The sequence below is a fragment of the Mustela nivalis genome, assembly GCF_964662115.1.
Source record: "Mustela nivalis genome assembly, chromosome: 10".
NCBI classification, from domain to species: domain Eukaryota; kingdom Metazoa; phylum Chordata; class Mammalia; order Carnivora; family Mustelidae; genus Mustela; species Mustela nivalis.
In genome coordinates, this window is record NC_139029.1 from 36,508,695 (window position 1) to 36,534,715 (window position 26,021).

Sequence of the window (26,021 nt, forward strand, 5' to 3'; positions counted from 1 at the left end):
GTCAAATTTAGAAACAGAAAATAGAATGGTAGTTCCCAGGGCCTACAGGGAAAGGGAAAAGGAAGTTATTCTTTAATGGGTATAGCATTTCAGATGTACAAGATGAAAAAGTTCTGGGGATCTGTTTTACAATATTGAGAATATACTTAACACTGTTGAACTGCGTACTTAAAAATTAGGAAGCTTAACACACAAACAAACTCTTAAATGCTGCCCAGGACAGGAGTACCTTAGAGAAAAAAGTTTTGTGTATAATAAAATGACCTTATGTTGGACAACAGTGATGGAATTAGGGTTGTAGAACTATGGGAGGTTTAAAAACTCTTTTTTTTTTTTAACAATTTCTGGGGCTCCTGGGTGGCTCAGTTGGTTAAGCGTCTGACTCTTGATTTGGCTCAGGTCATGATCTGAGCATCATAAGATTGAATCCTGCTTAGGGTTCCCTGTTCAGTGGGGAGTCCACTTCTCTCCCTCTTCCTCTCTCTCCTCCCCTCCCCACACTCACGCAGGCATGTGCATGCATACCTCTCTCTCTTAAAATAAGTAAAAACACTTCAAATTTTTTTTTTGCAATTTCTGAAATTTTCATGAGGTGATATTTTGCTTACAGGATATACAATTTCTAAGAATGGTATTTTAACACAAGTATATTTGTTCAAGTGGAGGTTTTAAGTTAAGTTCAAAGGTTTCTCTTTTAGTTTCTAATAGAAATCAGATTGAAACAATGGTAGACTTTTGAGACGTGAGGCAAAATATGGTCCATAAGCAAGATGGCCTGTTGCCATCTGTTTTTATATGGCCCATGAGCTAAAATAGTTTTTGTATTTTTAAATGGTTGAAAAATAATCAAAAGAAGAACATTTTGTGATACATAAAGCTACATAATATTCCATTTTCAGTGTTCATAATAAAATTTTATTGCACCCCCCTCCCACAAAGTAAAAGCTGAAAATCCCAAATTCTGATCTTCATAGAAGGATAGATTCACAGAATGTTTTAGTCAAAAAGACACTCTGGAATGATGAAGTATAAACCTCTCATTTTACAGATAAGGAAACAGTGGGAGAGGTGAAATGACTTGCTTTGAGTCCTAGCGAGCTAACACAGAGCTGGAAATCGCTGCTAAGTACTTCTCTCTCTTGCTGGCAAGATCCAACGTGTCAAACTACGACTCAGTATTCTCTTCTGCTTCTTCCTGATCCCCATTTTTGGGTAACATACACTGAATATAATATTTATTATAAAGCTATGCAGACCTTACAGTGTTAGTGCATTTTGTTCTCACAAATGACCCAGGAGAAATGTTGTATTCTCCCTACCTTGTAGAGCTCCTGTTGTCCTTCTGTCCTATATATAGTCATGCTGGTCTTCTTCAGGTTGTCCACCCGCCTATGGTGAACCCTGTTCTCTGGCTCCCACCTGCTTCAGTCTCTCAGGGCCCTCACTCTACCCTTATGCCTTCTCACTGCAGGGTCTTCAACCTCTCCTTCAGCACCACCTCCAAATCCTATCCCACAGTTAATCAACATGTCCAAGTCCCCCCTCCACTTAAAAGAGCTATCCTTTAGTCCTATGTCTCCTCTTTCCTTTCTTTCCCAGCCAACTTTATGAGAGTAAAGTACACTTGCACTCTCTCCTTCTTCATTTTCCACTGACTTCTCTCTTACCTACATGCAATTTCATATCCAACCCTTCTCCCTCTAATTCCTAACCCCCCAGCCCTGACCCCCAGCCCTGACCCCTCTCCACAGGGACTTCTGGGTGGCTTAAATCAATGGACACCTTTAAAATCTTATCTCACTTGACATCAGTGATCACTCTCTCTTTCTTGAAATGTATACATCTCTCATGTTCAAAGTCGTATTCCTTATATCAGGAAAGATGAAGATTGATAAACATCCTTACTCCAGCCATTTCCAGTGTGTCTCTATGCCTTTGCTGTCCTCTTTTCTTTGAATAACCTGTCTTCACCGCTTCTGCTCGTGTTTTCACCTGTGTTAACTTCTGTGCATCCTTGAAGACCCAGTTGGTACTTCCTCCTCTTGAAGCTTTCTCTGCCTGCCTTCCAAGAGTTGATCTGCTGCCTCTTCACTTGTACGGTACATTATATTCAAGTCAATTGTCACCCTTATCATCTTATATGCATTTACACATTTGTACCTAATGCGGATCACATTCTTCTTGGGGCAGGCAGGCAGGAGAATGTCGGACACGTGTGTGTGTGGTAGGCTGAGATGGCACTTTATGATCCCTTCCCCCATTTGTGCCCTCTTCCCTCTACGTTCCTATCAGAGGGAGACTTAGACGAAAGCAAATGAACAAATGATCTCTTAGTTAGCAAATAAACACATGAGAACTATTGTATGAGACTCTCCTTGGGTAGTAAAGATATAACCCTTGCTACCTAGTGTTTTTTTCTTGAATTAGGGGCTGGTCTCTAGAAGATGTAGAAGAACCGGTGTATTTCTCAGAACAATAACAGGGAGAGCAGTGGACTGGTCCCAAAAAGTAAGGCTAAAACTACGCTAATAAAATAAATAATCTTTCTCAGGCAGGGGATAAGGCTGTACCATTCCAGAGAAAAGTGCTTGTCGTTGTGAGGGATGCCTAGTTCATACATTTCATAGCTATCACGACTCTACCTGGAAGAGAATGACCTACATGTACCTTTATTCATCAACCTGGGGACCAGGTCAGAGCCTGGAAGGACTGAGCAAACACGAATAGCCGTGGTCATAAGGCTGAAGCCTGAGGGAATGCGCAGTTGGTTATACTAGAAGGAATCTAGTGGAGAGCAGATTTGTTTTGAAGGAATAGGGTGTGAGAGAATTGGAGAGGTGCCCACATGAGTGGGGGTCAGAGAAGGTAAGAAAGTCTGAAGTGAAGTCCAGGAGGAATTGATCACCCTCCTTGTGAAAGCCCGAGTGTGGAATTCTTCAACTCCCACCCTCTGCGATGCACAGGAGTAGATGAACTGGTCAGCACCCTTTATTCCTCCTACAACAACCTTTTGAAAGTTCCCTGATTCTTCAGTGAAGAACATCTGTATGAGAAACAGTAGAGCCTGGTGGTTAAGAGTAGAGTCTGGGGCTGAACTACCTGGGATCAGATATCACCGTGGTTACCTACTAGCTGGGAAACCTTGAGGAAGTTACTTGACCTTTTTATGGCTCAATTTATTCATCTGTTAAATGGTAATAATATGGTACCAATACCAATATGGTATTGGCCTCAGGGATATAAACTTTGGTTGTCAGCAGTGTGAGACCCACGGCCCGGGAGATACCAGAGGACCTCAGGCCCAGCACATATTACTTAGACTAAACTTTTCACCATCTCCAACTAAGAAGTGATAGAAGATAGCAATTTGTACTTAACAAGGAGGGCCCCCTACATTTGGGTTATTACGAGTCTCCCCAAAGCTGGCACACGGCAAATGCTCAGTAAATGTGTAGGTCAAATGGGTGGTGGGTGGCAGGACCCAAGCCGCGGGTACAGATCAGAGGAAGCAAGGACTAAGTCCTACCTACTTCCCTACTGACCTTGACACTCTGTCGTCAGGCTTTTAGGCTAATATTCTACCAGCACTTGTAAGTGCTGGGGTCTGCAATTCCTTTAACTTCCACTCACTCACTTTCTGACTTTAGGCAAGTCCTTTCTCCATTCTGGGCCCATGTTACTTCATGCGCAAAATGAAGCAGTCAAGCTCCTTTGGGTACAGCAAGTAGGTTTTACCTTGCGTGCAGATCTCAGTGTTCGGATAGTGGCTGGGTAGAGTACTGCACAGAGAGATTTTGAAACTGAATTGAAGCTGAGCATGATGATTTAGCAATGTCACGGATATGTGATAAGTGAACGGCAGCCTGTGCATTATGTACTTTTTTTTTTTTTTTAACTCTCGAAATAGATAATATACTCTATACCCACTTGCTTTCAAGTATTCCTAAAGAATCACCCAGACTGAACGAGCACATCAATTATGGTGCCGTGCTTTTCTCATAATTGTAAAAAGTAGTTATGCTTTTCACATGCAAGTTACCAGTAAAAAGACTTACTCTACAAGAAACTGCTCCACTCAAGTGTGAGTAGATGAAATCAGGTCAAAGAGGACCCTTCCACAAAGAAAGGAGGCAAAAAAGCCCAGACTGCATCCAGCATGCTTAGCCACTCACAACTTGGATGATTCCGAGTGAATCGCACAACCTGTCTAAACCTTAGCTGCTTCTTCTTCACAATGGGGTAAGAATATTTACCATCACAGAACTGTAATCAGGAGTTAGACAATGATATAATACATAGCCCCTAGCACAGTAAAGTATGCTATGTGTGCAAGACCCTCAATATTAGTTCCCTCTCTCATCTTCTAAGTGAATACAGGGAATTCTGTACTATAAGTGCCTTAGGGATAGAGATTGTGTCCTATTTGTCTCTTTATACCTAATTATTGACATGGAATAAATGTTTAAGAAGTACTGGCTTGAATTGAATCAAATTCAATAGTAATGAAAATAGATGGTCTTTTAGATTCCCGTCAGTACCAAGCACAGAACCTGGCATGTAAGCTGTGCTTGTGAACACCGGCAGATTATAGATGTGGTGGTCTGATTTCAGGATTAGACACATTAATGGAAAAGTGTGTAATTTTCAGAGGGGCTCTGGAGGACAGGCCACACAGCGCCACCCCCCCCACACACACACTCTGCTGGTACTATCTCATCAGAAAATCTGCCACTTGCAACTACTTCCTGCTCCTTACTTTGCTTCTCAGAGGAAAGAAAGTGGCCCAGATACATCTATTAGGCTCTCTCTGCATTTATAGGGAGAGAAAGATTCTAATTTTCTGCTGTGGACCCAGGAGATACGCAGAAATCATGTCCTCTCCTGTTTAGGCCCAGACTATGTTGTCCTTGGCGAATGGTATGAAAACCACTGCTCTCCTTCCCCATCTTGTCTGTTTCCCTTTGAAGTCCCCGTCCTGTCCCAGTGACACCGAATGGACCACAACAATTTCAAATATCTGGGCCATTATCTCATTGTTCTAAATGACATATTTTGCCACTGGCCTATAAACTGTTCTCCTTTAGGTGAGTCCTAAAGAATTTCGTGGCCTTAATGAGTACATCAATTATTGTTCATGGAAGAGTCCATGTCTCCTTAAAGGTTATTTGAAGGTTGATTGCTATCTCAGTGCTTATATCCATCCAGCAAATCTATCTCAGCCTTATGAATGTATTTGACCTTTTTACAGGTACAGGGGAAAAATAACAGAACAAAAGTTAATTTAGATCTCTATAATATAACATTTTTTTCCTGAAAGAAATAAAAGGGCATTGAAATCGATACCTGCACAATAACACGCTGATGAATGTTGGGACCCAATTTTCTCATTTTGCTAACTCGAGATTGGGAATTCTGAATAGTTTTCAATCCTGCATTCTTTGGGTACTGTGAAGTCTGCTGTATTGTGTCCACACAATGCCGCTGCACACTCATTATGGGAGTACCAGTGGTCCTGAAAAGGTCAGTTAGTTAGAAATGTCAGCGTTCAATGGAGCCGCGCAGACCTGTGTGCGCACAGATCCAATTAGAGTGGCCAGGCACCACCGCTGTAACCTGGAATCCTAATGAGCAAGCAGAGGAAAGGGGGAGGTGTCTTGTTTCCCTCTCTTTCTTCTTATTCAGAGGAAATGGAGATTGCTTTTCAACTGCCCTACATGGGGTTCTTTAAACTTTACCAAACACCACTTTGCTCGCTCCAGAAGCTGGGAGGGAACCCTAGCTTCTGCAAAGGCTGAGCCCACCCACTGCAGCCAGATGTTGAAGGAAAGCAATGACGTGGGTGGGAGCAGTGCTTCAGACTTGGGCTGGTGGAAGGGAAGTCTTCACAAGACTTACACTCAGGCTGATAGCTAACTAAGAGGAAAATGGCCTTCTTACTAAGTTCATTTCTAAATCATTTCTAGGCTCTTACTATGTGGTGGGTCTTATGATTAAAAACTGGCCTTTATTGGGGCACCTGGGTGGCTCAGTTGGTTAGGCATCTGACTCTTGGTTTCAGTTCAGGTCATGATCTCAGGGTCATGGGATGGAACTCCTCATCAGGCTCTGTGCTCAGTGTAAAGTCTGCATGGGATTCTCTCTTTCCCTCTCCTTCCGCTCTTTTCCCCACTCACGTGCTCTCTCTCTCCCTCTAAAATAAATAAATACATAACATTTTTTTTAAATGACCTTTATCATTTTTGATGAACCGAAACCACTTGTACAAACTTGGGGGCTGATGTTTCCCAAGTTCCCCTATACCAGTGCTTCCCTATTTCTGATTTATCACAAACTGACATTTTGGAAACATCCATTGATTGTGAACACGGATGCTGCAGCAATGTTAAATTGCTATTAAAGTTTCTAAATGCTTTCTCTCCATTTCTATATTTATTTCATTGTGGACACACAGTTTATACCCTGCCACCCATCTGTGGATAATGCTTTGAGTGGAACTGTTCTGTCTACACCTCATTTGTTTGCCCAGGTTTACCTGCCATTCCTCACCTTCACTGACCCCACTATTCTGGACTGACAATCACACTGGACCCTCTTTTGTGGCTCAATCACTGCATAATTCTTGGAAACACTTTTTGATATTTACCTTTTGGCACCACAGCCCCCTCCTATAGCTAGAACACTCTCCCAGTGGCCCCTGGTCTACAGTTCAGTGGACTAACCAGCTAAAACATGAAATAAAATCTTGGCTAACTTTGTTACAAGTATTTCAGGGATCATACTTTGAGAACAAATGAAGGATTTTACAGAGAACCCTACTGTTTGATTTCTAAGCTCAGCAGGCAGTAATGACCTCTTCGGTTTCAGCACCCAGACACTTCAGCTGCCCTCCCTTCCATTGAGGCCACTGAGCCTCCTTGCCACCTGCCAGATCCCAGGATCATTCTGGATTCATGGTCAGGTAAGGGCAGGGACAGTGGCCACAAGACATGTTGGATTAATAAATTAGCTTTTTACCCATGGCAAGTAGGGTTTCATGTCTGCTTTTGTTTAGATCTTTCTGCCTAGCTTCCCATATATATACCTTTGTTTCAGGCTCTATGACTGTTTCTTATCCTAATACTCCTTCTCTCATTCAGTCTTCTCTTACTACCTCTGCAAACTCTGATGAACCAGCGCCTGTGATTAGGAAGCCAGTGAGAAGTCAGAAATCCAATGGATGTTGAGTCCGAAAACCTGGGTTCAAACTCTGACTTTTAAAACTACAACCTTTTGTGTATTTAGGCAAATTCTATCATCTCTAAGAAAAAGATGCCTACTTCTTAGGGTTATTTTGTTGTTCAAACAAAGTATTGGATGCAAAATCACTTTGACACTGTAGCATGCTATACTAAGGCCAGTTATGGTGGTGGTCGTTATGGTTGCTACTGTTATCCCCTCCAGGGAAGAGAAGATGGTTAGGCATGTCCCTCCTCAGAAACTTTAGGGAGGAAGGAAAGATGTATCCAGAGGTTTGGAGTAGAAAAGCAGAGAGAGAATCAGGGCAGGCGACTTGGTGAGAGCAATAGGAATGTGTTTGAGACAGCCACTGTTGGTTAACTCTAGGGAACAAGATGCGGACACAGTCCGGAACATGGGAAAGAGCTGTCACCAGACCTAGGTCTCTAAGATAGTACAGTCAAGAGATATGAAATGCTTCCCAATGCATCACTTAAGGTTGGATCTGAGTTCACCTCACAAACTAATTTAATGACATTTGATATAAGAAAAAACAAGTTTTGCTTCCCCTAAAAACAGCTAAAACCACCAATTCTCCTTTCATTGTTCTTATTAAAAACTCTTCTCCAACAAACCAGTCTTCTTTAGAATTTTTACCGGGAAAAACGAACGAACGAACAAACAAACAGAAAACCAAAAACCCCCCAAAAAACTCTGAAAAACATTTGGTTATCCATCCAAGATTGGAACTCAGCTGGGCTAACCCCCCTTATTTTTTCAGTTTCTAGAGAAATTTATCAGGTTTATAAGACAATGAGTCAGCCATCATCTGAAGGGGAGGGAACATCACTGCAAGTGCTAAATACAGATCCTACTGGCATTTCAGAGTATGACCTACTAGGCTAGAGCTAGGTTAGTGAGCAAAAAATAACAGTTATCTGTGGCCACCATCCTCAAAGTAGGACTTCCCATAATAACACAAGCTTTTCCATGGTTCTTATATATGCTAGATACATTATCTAATCTAATATCCACAACAACCTTATAGGGTCATTATTATTAGTCCCATTTTAGGAATTGGAGACCTGAAGCTCTGAGACTGTATTTTGTACAAAATCATATAAAGAGTAAATGGTAGAGATAAGATTTGAATCCTGGTCTATCTAATCTCAAAATTTCTGCTGCCTGCTACTTAGAATTAATTTTTCTTTCCTTCTTTCCTTCCCTCCTTCCTTCCTTCTTCTTCTTCTCTCTCTTTTTTTAGTCATAGAGACTCATTATTTTTCTGTCTCGCTAGTACTGAGTAGGCATTAGTAATGGCAGGTCAGTAAATCTTGCTAAGACCAAACTCCCACATTCCTTAAGCCTATTCTCATCACTCTCATTGCTGATGATTTAGACCAGAGCATGAAAGAGGTGTACCACCCTCTATGACCTGCCACTGTGTCCTTACTCTGGGAATTTTAAGTACATGTACTTGGATCACACCTTCCCTCAAATCAGTAGCACCCCAATACCCATTTACTAGAGTGCAAAGGAGTGTTATAAACTGGGAACTGGATATTGGGGCATAAAATCTTCTTTTATTAAATGAGAGATCTTGCTTGTCTCAATCCATTGAGCCAAAAATATTTCTCACTTTCACGACTAATGTAAAGGTTCTTATAGTTTAGGCCTATATTAGGATAGAAAGACACAGATGGACAAATGAGGCTATTTATTTATGGAAGAAATAGTAGCAAGAGAAGTCTCAATATGTTTTTCAGAAACCTTTGCCAATCTCAAAAAGCCAGGCTAATACTCATATATCTCGGCATTAAGGGAAGAATCTTTGAAGGAATCATAAAAGAAAATGGGTCTGAAAGGAGCAAAAGATATAATACTGATAATCATCATCATTTTCATCATCACCATTAGCATTTTTGGAAGGCAGCTATGCTCACCACTATACCACCAACGCAGACCTCCATTAGCATTTTTGTAGCCAGCCTCCAAGATGGCCCCTGAATGATCTTCACTTCTGGGCATTCATGTCCTTGTATAGTTGCCTCTCACAGCAAATAGGCTAACTTGTGTAACTAATAGGTATTATAGAATGACAGGGTATGACTTCCTAGCCTATATCACAAGAGATATTGCAGATTCTACCTTGTTTTCTCTTAGGTTAAGCAATCTGAAGGAAGTCAGCTGCCATGTTGTGAAGAGTCCTATAAAGAAGTCTATGTGGCAAGGAACTGAGGCTTCGCTTCAAAAGGCAGCATCAACTTGACATTCTTGAAAGATGATCCTCCAGTCTTTAGGTAACTACAGCTTTGGCTGACATCTTAACTGAAACTCCATGAGAGACCCTGAGCAAAAACAATCCAGCTAAGCTTCTAGGAGATTCCTGACCCACACAAATTGTGAGAAAATAAATATTTATTGTCATTTGAAAATGCAGGTTTGGGCAATTTGTCACAAAGCAATTCAATCAGAATAACAACTGTGTATTTAAAATCCACTATGGGCCATACACTTTACTACTCTAGTTACTTTTTATATATATCATATCTAATCTTTTAAAAAATCTATTAAGTATTATTAACATCCTACTCTTTTATAGAAATAAGGCACAAAAAAGCTAATAGAGTTTCCTAAGGTCAGCTTTAACTGGAAGAGGAGGAAGAGGTAGGATATGAACACATAATGTATGTATGTAATATAAAATCCCTTGCTCTTTCACCTATACCTGCTGTTCTGCAGAGATACAATAAATAAATAGGAAAATAAATGAATAAAAAGTACACAGAGCATAGATCTGCTTTTATTAATTTCAGTCAGATTAAGTTGTTCTTACTATGAACAACAATATGCAAATTAATTGGATAATCTACAAGAAACTGATAAATTCCTAGAAACATACAGTTTACCAGGAATGAGTTGGAAAGAAATAAAAAATCTGAACAGACTGGTAATGACTAAGGAGATTGAAACAAAAACCTCCCAATGAAGAGAAGCCACAACCTGATTGCTTTACTGGTGAATTCTACAAACACTTAAAGAAGAATAAATGCCAATTCATCTCAAACTCTTGGAAAAAATTGAAGAGAAGGGAATATTACCAAATTAATTTTATGAGGCCAACATTAACTTGATACCAAAGCCAGAGAAGGAGACTACATGAAAAGAGAACTACAGGCCAATATCCCTAATGAATATAAATGTAAAAATTCTCAACAGAATACTGCAAATGGAATTCAACAGCACATTAAAAGGACCATACACCATAATCAAGTGGGATTTATCCCAGGAATGCAAGGATGGTTCAACATACTCAGAACAAAAACACAATATACCTCATTAATAGAAAGAAGGATAAAACCACATGATCCTTTCAATAGAGACAGAAAAACAACAACAACAACAAAATCCAACATCCTCACATGACAGAAACTCTAAAAAAACTGGGTATAAAAAAGGATATACCTCGGGGACCTGGGTGGCTCAGTCGTTTAAGTATTCCCCTCAGGTCATGATCTCAGGGTTGTGAGACAGAGCCCCACTGTCTCACAGGTTGTGCACTCAGTGGGGAGTCTGATTCTCTCCTTCTCCCTCTACCTCTGCCCCCTCCCATGTACTCTCTCTCTCTAAAATAAATAAATAAATCTTTTAAAAAATATATACCTCAACATAGCAAAGTCATATGTGAAAAACGCAGAGGTAATATCATATTCAACAGTGAAAAGTTGATAGCTTTTCTCTAATATCAGGAAAAAGTCAAGGGTGTCCACTCTCACCACAAATATTCAATATAGTATTGGAAGCCTTATTCAGAGCATTTAATAGCAGAAAACATTTAAAAGGTATCTGAGTTGGAAGGGAAGAAATAAAACTGTTTCTGTTTGTGGATAATATGATCTTATATAGAGAAAACCCTAAAGGCTCCACCATAATGCTGTTAGAACTAAAAATAAATTCATACACAAACAATGAATCATGAAACACTACATCAAAAACTAATGATGTAACATGTGGTGACTAACAAAACATAATAAAAAAATTAAAAAATTCAGTAAAGTCACAGAATAGCAAATAAACACACACAAATCAGTTGCATTTCTATGTACCAACAACAAACTATCTTCAAGAGAAATAAAGTAAACAATCCTATTTACAATAATATCAAAGCTAATAAAACACATAGCTAAAGTAAAGGATCTGTACACTGTAACCTTTAAGACAATGATGAGAGAAATTGTAAAAGAGGGGTGCCTGGGTGGCTTGGTCAGTTAAGTATCTGCCTTGGGCTCAGACCATGATCCCAGTGTCTGTGAGTCCCGCATCAGACTCCCTGCTCAGCAGAAAGCCTGCTTCTCCCTCTGCTCCTCCCCCCGATTTATTCTCTCTCCTCTCTCTCATAAATAAATAAAATCTTTAAAAAAAAGAAATTGTAAAAGACACAAATAAATGGAAAGATCCTGTGTTCATGTATTGAGAGAATTAATATTACTAAAATGTCCATATTATTCACCTAGTAATGAGTCCTGTCCCAGTGCAGAGATTCTACCCATAGAGCCTCAGCTGGGCCTAGCTCTTCCTATAGAAGGTCTGCTGCAGAACAGATCAATGCTGGCTCTGTTGCTCAGACCTCATAATTCACATATTTAATTTAATATAGCCATAGAGATAGTCATTGCAAAAATTCATTTGATTTTGGGCCATAAGTTAATACCAGGGCCCAATTTATCTCCCAATTTCATGGATGATGCTTATATCTCAACTCTCAGCCAATGAGCACAATGGATTTCCCTGGGCACAGGTACTTGTTCAAAGTCAGCTCATAATGACATAATCACAAAATGAGAAGCAATAGAGATTCTGCTGGGACTTCTGGGTGAGAGTCTCTTGATTTTTCCAATTAGACTAGAATTGGGGAGAATGTAAATTTTGCAGCTTCTACAGCCATCTTGAGACCACATGTGGCCTGGGAAAGGAGTCGACACCAAGCGAGTGGAGTTAAGAGAAGGACAAAAACAGATTGGATCCTATGAGCCCTATATCAAGATGCTTAGAAAGGCTGACTTATTTCTGGATTATCTATTCACATGAACCAATTAATTGACTATTTTTCACTTCAGCTACTTAGGTTGTGATTAAAGACTCCTACCTATATAGTTCCTGTGCCTTAATTTTGCCATGCATGCCCTGAATTCCAGTTTGTCTAGGCCTAGGACCTACATTCAGTCCAAGATCTTACCAACTCCTTCCTGATCTGACCTCTGTCATACTGATCAGTTATAGTGCCTTTGGGTGCTCTACCTCCAATTCCCCACCCGAGAGCTCAGCCCACCCATGTGGATATTCCAAAATGGGATCCTTGTTCCCTTACCATCAACCATCTCACCTAGTCCTGAGGTATGGTGTCTATAATAGACTTCCCAGGACAAAGATCCTAGGAACACACCACTCAGGGACAATCTCAGAGAGACAATCTCAAGGACCATGAGAATAAACAAAACATGTTTCTCCTTGCCTTTATATGTTTCTTTATACGTTTCTAAAATTGTTTTACTTAATTTAATAAATCTTCTGAGTGGCACCCAATGCTGTTGTTTTTCCTTGTTGACATGAGATTTGGACATTGCAGAATGGAGTTCAGAATGTAAATTTATGCAAACTTTCTGGAAAATGAGCTGGTAACAAGGCAAAATAATTCCTTAAATGTATTAGTGCTCTCTTGCCCATAAATTCTACTTCTAGACTGTCCAGATATAAAACTTACATAAAAGAAGTAAAAAGGTTTTTCACAAATAGTTTTATGGTACAGTTGTTTGTAAGAGAAAACATCTGGAAATAACATGAATGCACAACAATAGGATGTGGATTTTTATAAACCAGACTATATATAAAAGACGGACGATACTAGAGCTTTTAAAAATAAGTATGCCTTTAAAATGCTCATAAAATGCTCATGGATGTAGTAATTCAATCCCTAGTAATATATCTTAAGACAATAACCTAAAATGTAGAGAAAAATATATACACAAAGGCTTATAAATTATTCATAACATCAAGAAACTAGAGTTTAACTTAAATATACAACATTACTGGCATGGAGAAATATTTTTCTTGTAATATTAAGTGCAAAATCAGGATAAAATTTTATATTCTACATGATCTCAACTATGTAAAACAAAATTATACATGCATAGAAAAAAAGGCAAAGAAGTAAATGTGTTAAAATATTAAACAGTGATTGCCTCTGGGAGATAACTGATTTTCATCTTTATAACTTCTCTGTTTTTCAAAATTTGCACCATGGGCATGTGCAATTTTTTAATAGAGAAAGTTATTATAAAAAGATGGTAAGTATGTAAACTACATAGCAACATGAAGATTGTTTATGAAATAATGTTAAGTGAAAAAAGATGTATATAAAAACTTACTGTGATTGCAATTATGTAAATATGTTTCTGCATATAGACAAGAACTGAAAGGGAAAATGTATAAATAGAATTAGGTTTTGTATTGTGCTAAGGATGTAGGACTAGGAGTAATTTATTTTTCTTCTTTAAAAAATCCTTTAAAGTTGTTTTAATGGCATGTATGCAATTTTTTGAACCATCAGCTCTATGCATATCCACTGTGTTACTAGCCTTCTGAAGTGAGGCCAGGAGTCATCTGGCTTGTCTTCATTCCTGGTCCTGGCCACTCTGGACTGATTCCAGAGGCCTCCTGTCGGCTCTAGAAATGGCCAGAGGCACCTAACAATGGCTAGTTTGGCCTCTCTTGTTCTTTTATTTTCCAGAGGGCTTGAGCTTACATCATGCAGGACTTTAATTGGAGACTAAGTTCAAAGTTGTCATGTAAAGGTCAGCGTCCCCAGGCTATTGCCATTCAGCATAGGTATTGCTTTAACAAGGTTAAGAGGGGATAAACAAACAAACAAACAAACAAACAAAAGCCCTCAAACCCAAACCAACCTTAGGATATTTCAAATCAGATACAAATCTAGCAGTGATTTTTTAAAAAGGAATTTTACGAAATTTTTTTTTTAGGAATTTTAGGAAATCAATTGTCTCTTCAGGACACAGCCTAGTTAGTGAAAAGCCCCAATGACTGTGGCATCACTGACAATCCAGACTTTCCTTATCCCCAGCAAAGTGGGCTAACCTGAATACTGTCTGGGAAAGAAGACTTCATGGGCACATACCACAAGTGAAGTAATATTTATATGTAGGAGTAGCAGAAAAGGCAAAGGATTTAGAGTCAGATATGGATTTGAACCTCCACCACTTGTTAACTCCACCACTTGTTAACAGTTCAGGTGGGCAATTCACATAATTATGCAGCATCTTTATTTTTCATCTGTGAAAGAGAAACAGTGATACCTGTCTTATGGGATAGTAGAGAAAATTATGCGAAAAATATATTAAGGCACTTAACACAGCTTTGGCATCGAGTAGTGAGGCTATTTAGATACTTCCTAAATGCTGTCCTTTTAATCTATACATCAAAGAGCTATGACAATTTGACAAGAGCACTAAGATAATTCAGCAGGGGGAAAACAGTCTTTTCAACAAATGGTGCCTGAAAAACTGAACACATGCAAAAGAGGTAAGCTGGACTCCTACCTCACACCATATGAAAAATTAACTTTTACAAGAGCACGACTTTGTGACCTTGGGTTAGGTAATGTTTTCTAAGATATACCAAAATCTAAGTAACAAAAAGGAAAAAAAAGAGGGTAAATTGAACTTCAACACATCACAAAAACTTTTTTTTTTTTTTTTGTTATTCAAAAGAACATCAGGGGACCTGGGTGGCTGAGTTGGTTATACATCTGCCTTCAGTTCAGCTCATGATCCTGGGTCCTGGATCAAGCCCTGCATCAAGCTCCCTGCTCAGCAGGAAGCCTGTTTCTCCTTTTCCCACTCCCCCTTCTTGTGTTCCCTCTCTCACTGTCTCTCTCTGTCAATTAAATAAAATCTTAAGAAAAAAAAAAGTACATCAGGTAGGTGAAAAGACAACCCACAGAACAGGAAGAATATTTGCAAATCATACATCTGAAAAAAGACCTCGTATTCAGAATATATATTTTAAAACTCTTAAAATTCAATAATAAAAAGACAAATATAACTTAATTAAAATGAGTGAGGAAAAATAATTTGACTAAACATTTCTCCAAAGAAGATATGTAAATGGCCAAAAAGCACATGAAAATATGCTCAACATCATTAGTCATTAGGGACATGGAAATAAAAACTACAATGAGATACCATTTCACCCCCACTAGGATGATTATAATCAAGAGACGGATAATAACAAGTGTCAGAGAGGATGTGGAAAAATTGGATGTGTCCTACATTGCTGATAAGAATGGAAAATGGTACAGCTATTTTGGAAAACAATTTGGCAGTTCCTCAAAATGTATATCCTAACATTTACCGTATGACCCAATAATTCTATTCCTAAGGTTTATATCCAAGAGAACTAAAAACATATGTCTACACAAAGACTTATACACAAATGCCCATAGCAGCATTATTCATAATAGACAAAAAAATGGAAACAAATGAAATACCTACCAATAGATGGATAAACAAATCATATATCCATACAATGAAATATTATTCAGCAATAAAAAAGAATGAAGTACTGACACATGCTACAATATGGACAAATCTGAAAATATGCTAAGTGGAATAATCCTGTCAAGAAAGGCCATGTATTGTACAATTACATTTATATAAAATGTCCAGAATAGGCAAATTCAGAAAGACAGAAAGTAGATTAGTGATTTCCAGAGCATGGGGGAAGGCAGAAATAGGGAGTGACTATTAACAGAGTTTCTTTAATAATCTTTGATAATCTTCTTGAATTAGTCATGATGGTTATATAACTCTGTGAACATACTGAAAACCACTAAATGATGCATTTAAAAAGGTAGATTTGATGGTATGTGAATTATATCTCAATAAAAACATTATTTTTTTTAAAAGGTATGACCAGCACTTTTAACTTGATGATGGGAATGTGAAAATCTTTCTGGAAGTATGATTAAGGAATCATTGCCGGGGCACCTGGGTGGCTCAGTGGGTTGGGCCGCTGCCTTCGGCTCGGGTCATGATCTCAGGGTCCTGGGATCTAGTTCCGCATCGGGCTTTCTGCTCAGCAGGGAGCCTGCTTCCCTTCCCTTCTCTCTCTGCCTACTTGTGATCTCTCTCTCTCTCTCTCTCTGTCAAATAAATAAATAAATAAATCTAAAAAAAAAAAAAGGAATCATTGCCAATTATTCTAGTTTCCCTCACTGCAGTCCCTTTCCCTATGGGAAGAGTCTACTTTTCCACCCTGTTGAACTTGTTAGTGGTCATATGACTTGCTTTGACTAAGGAAATGGGGGAAGAAGTGACCCTTCCCAAATTTTTTTTTAAGAGAAAGTACATGGCTCACCATCTCTCCCTTCTCCCTCTGGCATGGTGATCCAAATGGCAGGTGCTGTGCCTCACATAATCTCCTGGCACTTCTTTGTGCACTTGTTGAATAATTTCCAATTGCCAACACCTGCAACTCTATCCTGAAAGCTTTCTTTGGCCACTGGACTCTGCTATGTCCATACTCTGAGCAGATTGGAAGTGTAAGGGAATTAACACACACATTCTCACTCTCACTGTGTCTTTTGGAGGAACACCTCTGAGGCTTATTTTCCACATAGACCTCCAGGGTTCCCCAGTTTGATTATGTCCCAGTTGCCTTTAGTGGTAGCTTACTTAATCTTTCTTCTTTTCCTGTATTGCATCCTGGCTTTCCTTTCAAGGTCTCTGGGATTATCTCCCAAATAAATGTCTTGCACTGAAATCTTTGTCTCAAGGTCTTCTTCTTAGGAACCCCAACTAAAACACCCAGCTATGTTCCAAACAGAGAATGCTTGGTTTGGGTGCTAGAGTAAAGAGGATGTAAAGCATAGCTGACTCCAATCCATGAGGCACATGTACCAAAAGTGAGAAATAAGACTTTGTTTTTGAAGCTTCTGCAATTTTGATGTCATTGTTACTTCAGTGTAATGTCATGACTAGTAAACTAAGTACAACTTTCCTCAGTAATTCTCATTCTAGGTGCCACACATTCTAGATATTTTTCCTAAGGAAATAATTAGACATGCATACAAAGGTCTTTATATAAGAATGTTAACGGAAGTGTTATTTATAATTAAATAATTGGGTACAATTTTATATATGACAGTAGAGTTACAGAAGAATATTTTTCAACTATATGAAATTTCCTCTTAGAGAATATTTAATAACATTGAGAAATGTTCACACTACATTCAAATGAAACAGTTTACATGGTATCATCTGAGTTTTGTTTTTTAAATTTATGTATATACTTGTATATACATGTGCAAAAACAACAATCTCTCTTCTCAGTCTGATAGTTAGGGGTTTTACTTGGATAGGAGAAAAATGTTTCTTCATACTGTCTCCCTTTTACTGAAGAGATTATAGAATAAACTTTCTAAAAAGTAAAGAAGAAACTATAGATGGATTTTGGGTCAAATGGCTAAACAAATTCATGTTTCAATAAGTCTGTTCATTCCCATCCAATAGTAATAGCGGATGACATATGAACAAAGAAATGAAAATATATATTTGGGCTCTGCTCTCAGAGGGATATCGCCACAAAGTTGAAATGTACAGAAATGTGAAAGGTAAGTTTTCCCAAGGCTACTTGCTTGATGAGATCTGAACACAGAAGCAGGAAATAGCAGCTGAAGTTTGCTTCCTATGAGATAACAGAGACTAAAAGTACTCTGGAACAAGAGGATCAGAAACAAGATCTTCTGCTCAGAGTCCTAGGGTGGGGCTTTCATGTCTTGAAAGGAGCCTGGGCAGAAAAAGTGGCTGCTGCAAAACTTTCTGGCAGATAGCTCCTATGCATTGTAGGTCTAGATAGGTGAGGAATATAGACATAGAAAACAGAAGCAATGCCAAACTATTCTGCTAACATTTTGTCACTGGGTTCAATGTACCCCCACTATTTACCAGGTCCAATACTGAAGATGTGGGTTGCGTTAGAACAAAACTATCATACAGGGAGATGTGAGCACAGCAGGGATTTTTTTGGTGGGGGGTAGGTATTGGGAATGAAGAAAGAGAAAACCAGAAAGCTTCCTCTTCAAAGTGATCTTACAATTTAAAATTTCAAAATGCATGAAGAAATTAAATGCTAAAAATGATACTAAACAAAATTAAAAATTATAACTTGAATTCTCTCCAGATGAAACTTATTTTATAGAACAGTCAGAGGTTTTAAAATAAGCATATTGAGGATGTTCAGAGAAACAAATGAAGGCATTAAAACAGAATAAGAAATTATGAAACAGAATAGGCAGAAATAAAACAAGAACAGGTGGATATGAACAAAATTAGAAATCTTGGAAATTAAAAATATATAGTCATTGAAATATTGAAAAAAGACAGGGAAAAAAGTCTAGACTAGACATGGTTGAAAAGTGAATGTATAAATGCAAGTTACTTGTAGGGACCTCAGAATCAGTACACTAAGACAAAAATTACAAAAAATTATGAGAAATCAGTTAACATCCATGGAAGGCCTCAGAGAATCTAACAGTCATGTAATATAAGTTCTCGAAGAAGAGAGTCCAAAGAATAAGGGAAAGCAATATTTGAAGAGAAAATTTGCCAATAATTTCCCAGAATTAAAGAAAGATTCTCGGGTAGAAATATATTCAGAGTACCAAGCAGGGTAAATAGAAACAAATTCATACCTACATATGTCAAAGTGGAAAAAAACCCCACCAAAACAGAACGTTAAGATAAAAAAAAAATAATCTCAAAACCTATTGAAAATATATGTTATCAAAAAGAAATAATAGGGTGCACCTGGGTGGCTCAGTGGGTTAAAGCCTCTGCTTTCTGTTCAGGTCATGATCCTTGCATCCTCAGGTCATGACCCCAGGATCCTCCAGTCATGATCCCAGGGTCCTGAGATGGAGCCCAGCACCGGGCTCTCTGCTCAGCGGGGAGCCTGCTTCCTCCTCTCTCTCTCTCTATCTACTCTCTCTCTCTATCTCTGCCTACTTGTGATCTCTGTCTGTCAAATAAATAAATAAATAAATAAATAAATAAATAACTCTTTAAAAAACAAATAATGGGAGACTTCTCATCAGCAACTATGTATGTCAGAAAACAATTTTAAAAATCTTCGAAGTACAAAGGAAAGTCTTCCTTAAACTAAAATTTATACCTAGCCAAACTATTAATCCAGAGAAAGTCAGAATAAGGACATACATAGATTAAGAGGATTGCTATGGACTCTCACTAAAATAGTTATTAAAGGATTCACTTTAAGGTAACACAGGAAATCTTGGGATATAATAAGCAGGAGAACACAAAACATCATAAATTGTGTAGGAAAAGTAATTAGCTCAGTGCTACTACTAATTCATTGTTTTTCACTTTTAAGTTTAACTTAGAAGTCTAAGTAATAATAATTAGGTGGTGACAGGGCAGTGTTCAATAGGTGGTTAAAACATATTTATATATAGATAACCCATTTTCTCAGCACCATACAACAACTAGTCTATCTCTCTCTCTCTTTTTTTAAGAGTTTATTTATTTATTTGAGTAATCTCTACCCACAACGTGGGGCTTGAACTCATGACCCCAACATCAAGAGTCACATGTTCTACTGACTGAACCAGCCAGGTGCCTCAACTAGTCCATCTTTTACTCTACTTTTTATGAAGGCTAATTGTGTCAAAGGCTATAGATTTTGTAAGAAAATACATCATGAAATGTATATCCAAAGGGTAACCCATTTAGGTTAGAAATAAAATCAAAAGCATCCAAATCTGTAGATGAGTTGGGGGAAGGCAGCTAATATACAAAATTTAATACTAAAAAAAGGCAGGACAAGAGGAAAAAAAACCAAAGAAAGTGAATGATAGAAAGGACAAATATGGTGGTAGGTATTTATTCAAGTATACCAGTAATTATAATAAATATATATAGAATAAATTCACCTGTTACAATATATGGATTTTTAGATATTATTTTGAAAAATAAAGAGATGATACTGTTTCCAAAAGATTACCACAAAAGGGAAATGTAGAAGGATATCTCCCTATAATTATAAAGATAATATTAAAATTAAGATTTATTGCTTGCCTGTGTGGCTCAGTCATTAAGCATCTGCCTTTGGCTCAGGTCATGATCCCAGGGTCCTGGGATCCAACTCCACATGGGGTTCCCTTCACGGAGGGAAGACAGATTCTCCCTCTCCCATTCCTCCTGCATGTGTTCCCTCTCTTGCTGTGTCTCTTTTTGTCAAATAAAAAAATCTTTTTAAAAAATTAAGATTTATTATAAATAAGACAGTATGGAGTTAATGCAGAATAAGTGTGGTAGACCAATGGAATAATACAGAAAGTTCAGAAACCGATTCTGTGTATAGAAAAATTGTTATATGACAGACACGTAATTGCCGATAAGTGGGAGAAAGGCGGTACTAGTTGTTGTAGTTTGCTGAGACAAGGGGTTATCCATATGTAAACAAAAGAATTAAATCCCTAAGTCATATTATACACAAAGATCAGTACTAAATGAGATAAAGACCCAAATATGACACATAATTTGACAATTCTTATAAATAAGTACAGAAGAATATGATATCCAGGTAGGGAAAGATTTCTTTAAAAAGTCACAAAAGCAAAGCTCATAAAGCAAGAGATTGATTAATTTAACCCCAATAAAATTTTTAAAATCTTCCATGTAGAAGTACATTATTAACTAAAAAAAAAAAAAAAAAAAAAAACACCCACACAAGCCGCAGTCTGGAAAAAGATATTTGCAATGCATATAAGTGACAAAGTATTGATATTCAGACTAATAAAGAACTGTAAGTCCATAAAAAGAAATGATAACCCAATTGAAAATGGAAAAAGGATATGAAAAGTCAATTCACCAAAGAAGAAACCAAAGTGGTCAATAAGCATATGAAAAGATACTCAACCCCATCAGCAATCAGGGAAATTATTATAAAAGCAATGGGATATCATTTCACATTTATCATGATGACAGGTAAAACTTTGTAAGTCTGACAATTCCAAGTACTGGGGATTCAAGGAAGTAGAAACTCTTATACTTTGCTGCTGGAAGTATATATTTGTTCAACTACTTAGAAAATAACTGGCATTACATAGTAAATTTGAAGACGCACATAATCAATAATTCCTCTTACTATATGCCCTTATACACAAGCAGACAGGCACAAAATCCTCCTAGTAGCATCGTTGGCAATTATAAAATCTATAAAAAAAAACCTGGAAATAGCCTAAATTATGATGAATAAGGTGGAGATATAGTGATATAATCATATGCGAAATACTATATAGCAGTTAAAATGAATAAACCAGAGCTACATGAATCTACCTGAATTAAACTCTACACTATAATAATGATTAGGGGGAAAGTCATGGAATGTCATTTACAGTGTGACATTATTTAAAGGAATTTTTATGAAAAGGTGAAAGATTTATGCAATCTGAAGAGAAACCAGAGTATTAAAGGAATTTTTAAAAGAATACCAGTTACACCTATTTTTTGGGGGGGTATATATAGATATGGAAAAAATACTGAATTAATTATAGTGGTTACTTATAGGGTGAAGGGAGAAAGTTGCAATCAGGTAGGAGTGTAGAAAAGTCTCAATTAGATTTATAAATTTTTTTAAATAGAAGACTCTCCAGCATAGATGGTACAAATGGTAATACACGGCCCATGGTAATACATGGCACAAGTGAATATTTGTCTGGCAACTGGAGTGAGGCTACCATTCTGGGAGCTCCAGCTGTCCAGGTCCTACCTGTATCCCTGAGAGGTAAATGGATTAATATCTCACAAGTGTGTATCTCATGATACCACACAAAGGTAGCCTACTTGAAGTACAACAGTGCACCACTCACAACACACCTTTTGGGAAGCTTTGACCCAGGAGGTATTTTTTTTTCCATCCAAAAGTAGGCAAAATTATAAACCATTCCAAATTCTGGCAGTGCTTAGCATTTTGCAGTTCCACAGCTCTTCAAAAGGAGTACACTTAGAATCACAATTTTTCTGCTTGAATTTATGCAGCAGCAATTAGGAACAGAAAGAGCTAGTACAAAAGAACTGCAGTAAACGGGGTCTGAAGACATATCGAGAATCCCCTCCAATTCATACATCAGTGTCATACCAGGGTATGACCATGTGACCATTAGACTAAAATGTGGAAGCAGGCAATTTGGGTTACCATGTGTGGAGTAGAATAGTACATAATTATAAAGAACAGAAATCAAACGAGACGGGACAAAGATAATCCTTCACCAACACCTTAGTGGGGAGGGACTGGTAGGTCACAGGAGTGGAACACTCTAGTTATGTTAGTCCATGATTTGGAATTTCTACATATGTTTATCATATATATATATTAAACATAGCTCATCTATAGAACAGATGAAACATTTTTCAAACTATTTCATCTCTGTTCTTCTAAAGTCCCAAGTTCAAAAATCTCCACAAGGTAGAAGGATAGTAGGGTCACCTGAACTGGGTAGATCCAACTCACATTTGTAGTCACTATCTTACACCTCAGTGACTGAGACCAGATAAACTAGTGTTTGTGCTAACATAGTGCCTGAACAGGGCAATTCTTCAATCTCTTTGTAAGTGAGCCACCTGGCACCCAGATACAGCATGGCAAGCTTGGTAAAAGACAGAGATAACAGGGTACAGCCACACTGGTTGCCAGCATATCGAAATGGCCTCCATATTTATCAGTAATTAGCCACTCCTAGAGCCCACAACCCTGCCATGCGACCACTCTGTCACACTTGCCCCTCCCCCAGGATCCCATCTCCCCAGAGTCCAGTAGCCAAAGTGTTAATGCTTCGCTCAGCAGGGGGTCACCAGGGCTGTTAAATATTTTGAACAGATGAATAGGACCCACCACACCCATTCTTGAATGCTCACTAACCCTGCTGGCATCATCATCCTCTTGGATCCCAAAAGAGAATAACCTTGGTCAGTTTTGCCTCAAGTTCCCAAACCAAAATAAAATACCTCTTAGGCAGGATTAAACTACTCAACCACTCTTTAGGCAGATGCCCTGCTTAGGGGGAAGAAAGGACCTTTTAATCTCATGGCCACAGCTTTGTTGGGGAACTTGACTTTCCCCTAAAGGGAGAGACAAGAGTTATTCTAATCCTGAGCACGGAAGACCAAACCTGATCACTTTCTCAGACAAGTCCCTCCTTATGAGCCATCCTTCCTCCATTCCATGCCCCCTGCCAGGCAGTTTCCCTGTTCCCATGATTTCAAAACTTCTTTCTCATAAGACCAGGACAATTCCTTGACACTCGAGTCTATTGAATGATCTTGGGAGAACTTGGTCCCGGAATATGGAACAACATCAGAGACTCTGCATCTGCAGTGTCAAGCGGAGGCAGATCAAAGCTGGGAGGGAGGAGGGGAAAAAACAAAAAAAACAAAAACAAAAAAAACCAAACCAAAACCAAAAAACAACTGCCCAAGGGGCAGAGGATGGAGGGAGAAGCATTACTCATGGCACCGAGAATTCTGCTGTTCATCCAGGGAGTCAAAGGAGGAGGGCAGGAATTGTGTTTGTTTAGGCCACCAGGCATCGCTCTAGGAAATAAGGGAAAAGCCAAAGCAGAATGGCTGCACCTACTCACCGGGGCTGGTTATTGTCAGGAGGTCAAGCTGCCGCTGTTGCTGCAAAAGAAAACATACTGTGAGATCACGGAATTGAGCCAGAGCCAAACTGTGCTTAGCAGCTCAGGATAGACATGCAGACACATAGAGCATTGTATATGGTGGAGAATGGGGTGCTCACTCAAAACTCTGCACAGAGGCATTGAACCCTAGAGACGAAGAAAATGGATGGCCTTTCTGTTTATCCTTGGATGGTCAGAAGTGAGAGGCTTTAGAGGTCTTCCAGGCAAACCTATACTATACTTAGAGAAAGGCCATTGGCTCATTCTTCTGTACCAGATAATCTTTGTTCACACTGGCCATACTGGTTCAGTGTCTTGTATCCTGGCAATCCTTCGCTTTGGGTCCTTATGTCACCGTCACTCTCCATATATTCCCTTCTAACCAAGATATTCCTGGGCTGGTTTATTTTTTAAATTTGCTCAGCAACACTATGACAACTTTAATTACTGATGATCAAACCATTATTTTTGTCTAATTGAATCCTCATCTCTTTGTACCATATAACAATCACAGCAAATATCTGTCTGGTACATTGGGCCATATGGATTAGGCTGCTTGGATTTGGAGGCAACTGCCCTTGGCTAACCCAAGGACTGAGGAGATCAGTATCTCAGCAGGCTTGCCCCACATCAGAGCCTACCTTTAGGGAGCCTCTGTCCTGACTTGGATGTCATGGGAACCTGAGGGTGGAGAAGAGTATATAGAGGCTGGGGGTGGGGCAGTGAGCAACTCTCCTACAAACTTAAGTTAGGATTTCTTAAGCCCCAGATGAGTTCTCTCTCTTTTCTACACTTGGATTTCTATAAATGGCTCTGGAAATCCGTTTTTTTTTTTTTTTTTTTTTTTTTTTCTCAAAAAGAGGTTCAACAAACTCCACTTTGAGAACCACTGTTCTAGGCTACATATTGTAGGAGCTTCTGATTATCTGGTATTTCTTCTAATGGATCCTTTGCCATATTTCACCTTATCAGTATTTCCTGCACTATCTTGCCTCTCTCTAAGAATGGAGAACAGCTTCCTGAAATTTTGCTTAAGCAGAAATGGGAAGGCAGTAACATTTTTTTTTATTTGTTTATTTGACAGAGAGAGATCACAAGTAGGCAGAGAGGCAGGCAGGGGGGGGGGGAAGTAGGCTCCCTGCTGAGCAGAGAGCCCGATGCGGGACTTGATCCCAGGACCCTGAGATCATGACCTGAGTCGAAGGCAGCGGCTTAACCCACTGAGCCACCGTCCCGGCAGTGACATTTTTTGAGCAAGAAATATAGACCAGGCACAGTACCAGGTGCTTTGATGTGTTATTTCTTTTCATACTTTTGGCAGTCCTGCAGGGTCGGTATTGCATGAGGTTCAGAGAGGAAAATTATCTGCTCAAGAGAACATCTTCATTAAATGGCAGGGCCAGTATTAGAATCCAGTCAGTTCTGATGCTGGCTTAAAAGCCCAAAATACAATACACCTAAATAATTATGATGATGCCTGAAGCTTTATAGGTGCTCAATAAAAAGACACAGTATTGATGCTGTTGTTATTACTATAGTCCATGTGGCCTTTGGTCTATGAGCTATTTTTTCCTTTTCCGTAGAATTGTGGATACTTGGGGGTGCCTGGGTGACTCAGGCACTTCAGGGGTTGACTCTTGATTTCAGCTCAGGTCATGATCTCAGGGTCCTGGGATGGAGCCACTCATTGGGCTTCATGCTCAGCAGGAGTCTGTTTAAGATTCTCTCTTTCTCCCTCTGCGCCTCCCTGCACTTGTGCACACTCTTCCTCTCTTTTGAATAAATAAATCTTAAAGAAAAAAAAAGAATCGTGAATACTTGGAACTCAAAAGTCATTGAATTTGATCTGCTATGAGAACAGGATCCCCTCTACAATGGCCCTACCAGTTGTATGAACTGCTTGTTTCTCCCCTTTTCTTGATGGAGAACTCACTACTTCTTGATAGTTTGTTAGCTGTCCTTTATACAGGATTAAATGTGGCTTCCTTATGACATCGTCACTGTTTCTAGCTGCCTCAGCCCATCACAAGGG

General features: G+C 38.8%; 1 protein-coding gene and 1 long non-coding RNA gene across 6 annotated transcripts in view; one reads left to right on the forward strand and one right to left on the reverse strand.

Moving 5' to 3' along the window:
• LOC309843112 overlaps window positions 1–26,021 on the forward strand; it is a 1,054,942-nt gene that overhangs the window by 644,705 nt on the left and 384,216 nt on the right. The gene's annotated exons all lie outside the window — the stretch shown is intronic.
• Window positions 1–26,021, reverse strand: part of AGBL4 (AGBL carboxypeptidase 4) — a 1,624,959-nt gene that overhangs the window by 296,590 nt on the left and 1,302,348 nt on the right. For all 3 annotated transcript variants that reach the window (XM_082688347.1, XM_082688346.1, XM_082688345.1), the window contains exon 6: window positions 23,948–23,987. In XM_082688347.1, the coding sequence (XP_082544473.1) occupies window positions 23,948–23,987 (40 nt within the window). The remainder of the gene's footprint in view (window positions 1–23,947; window positions 23,988–26,021) is intronic.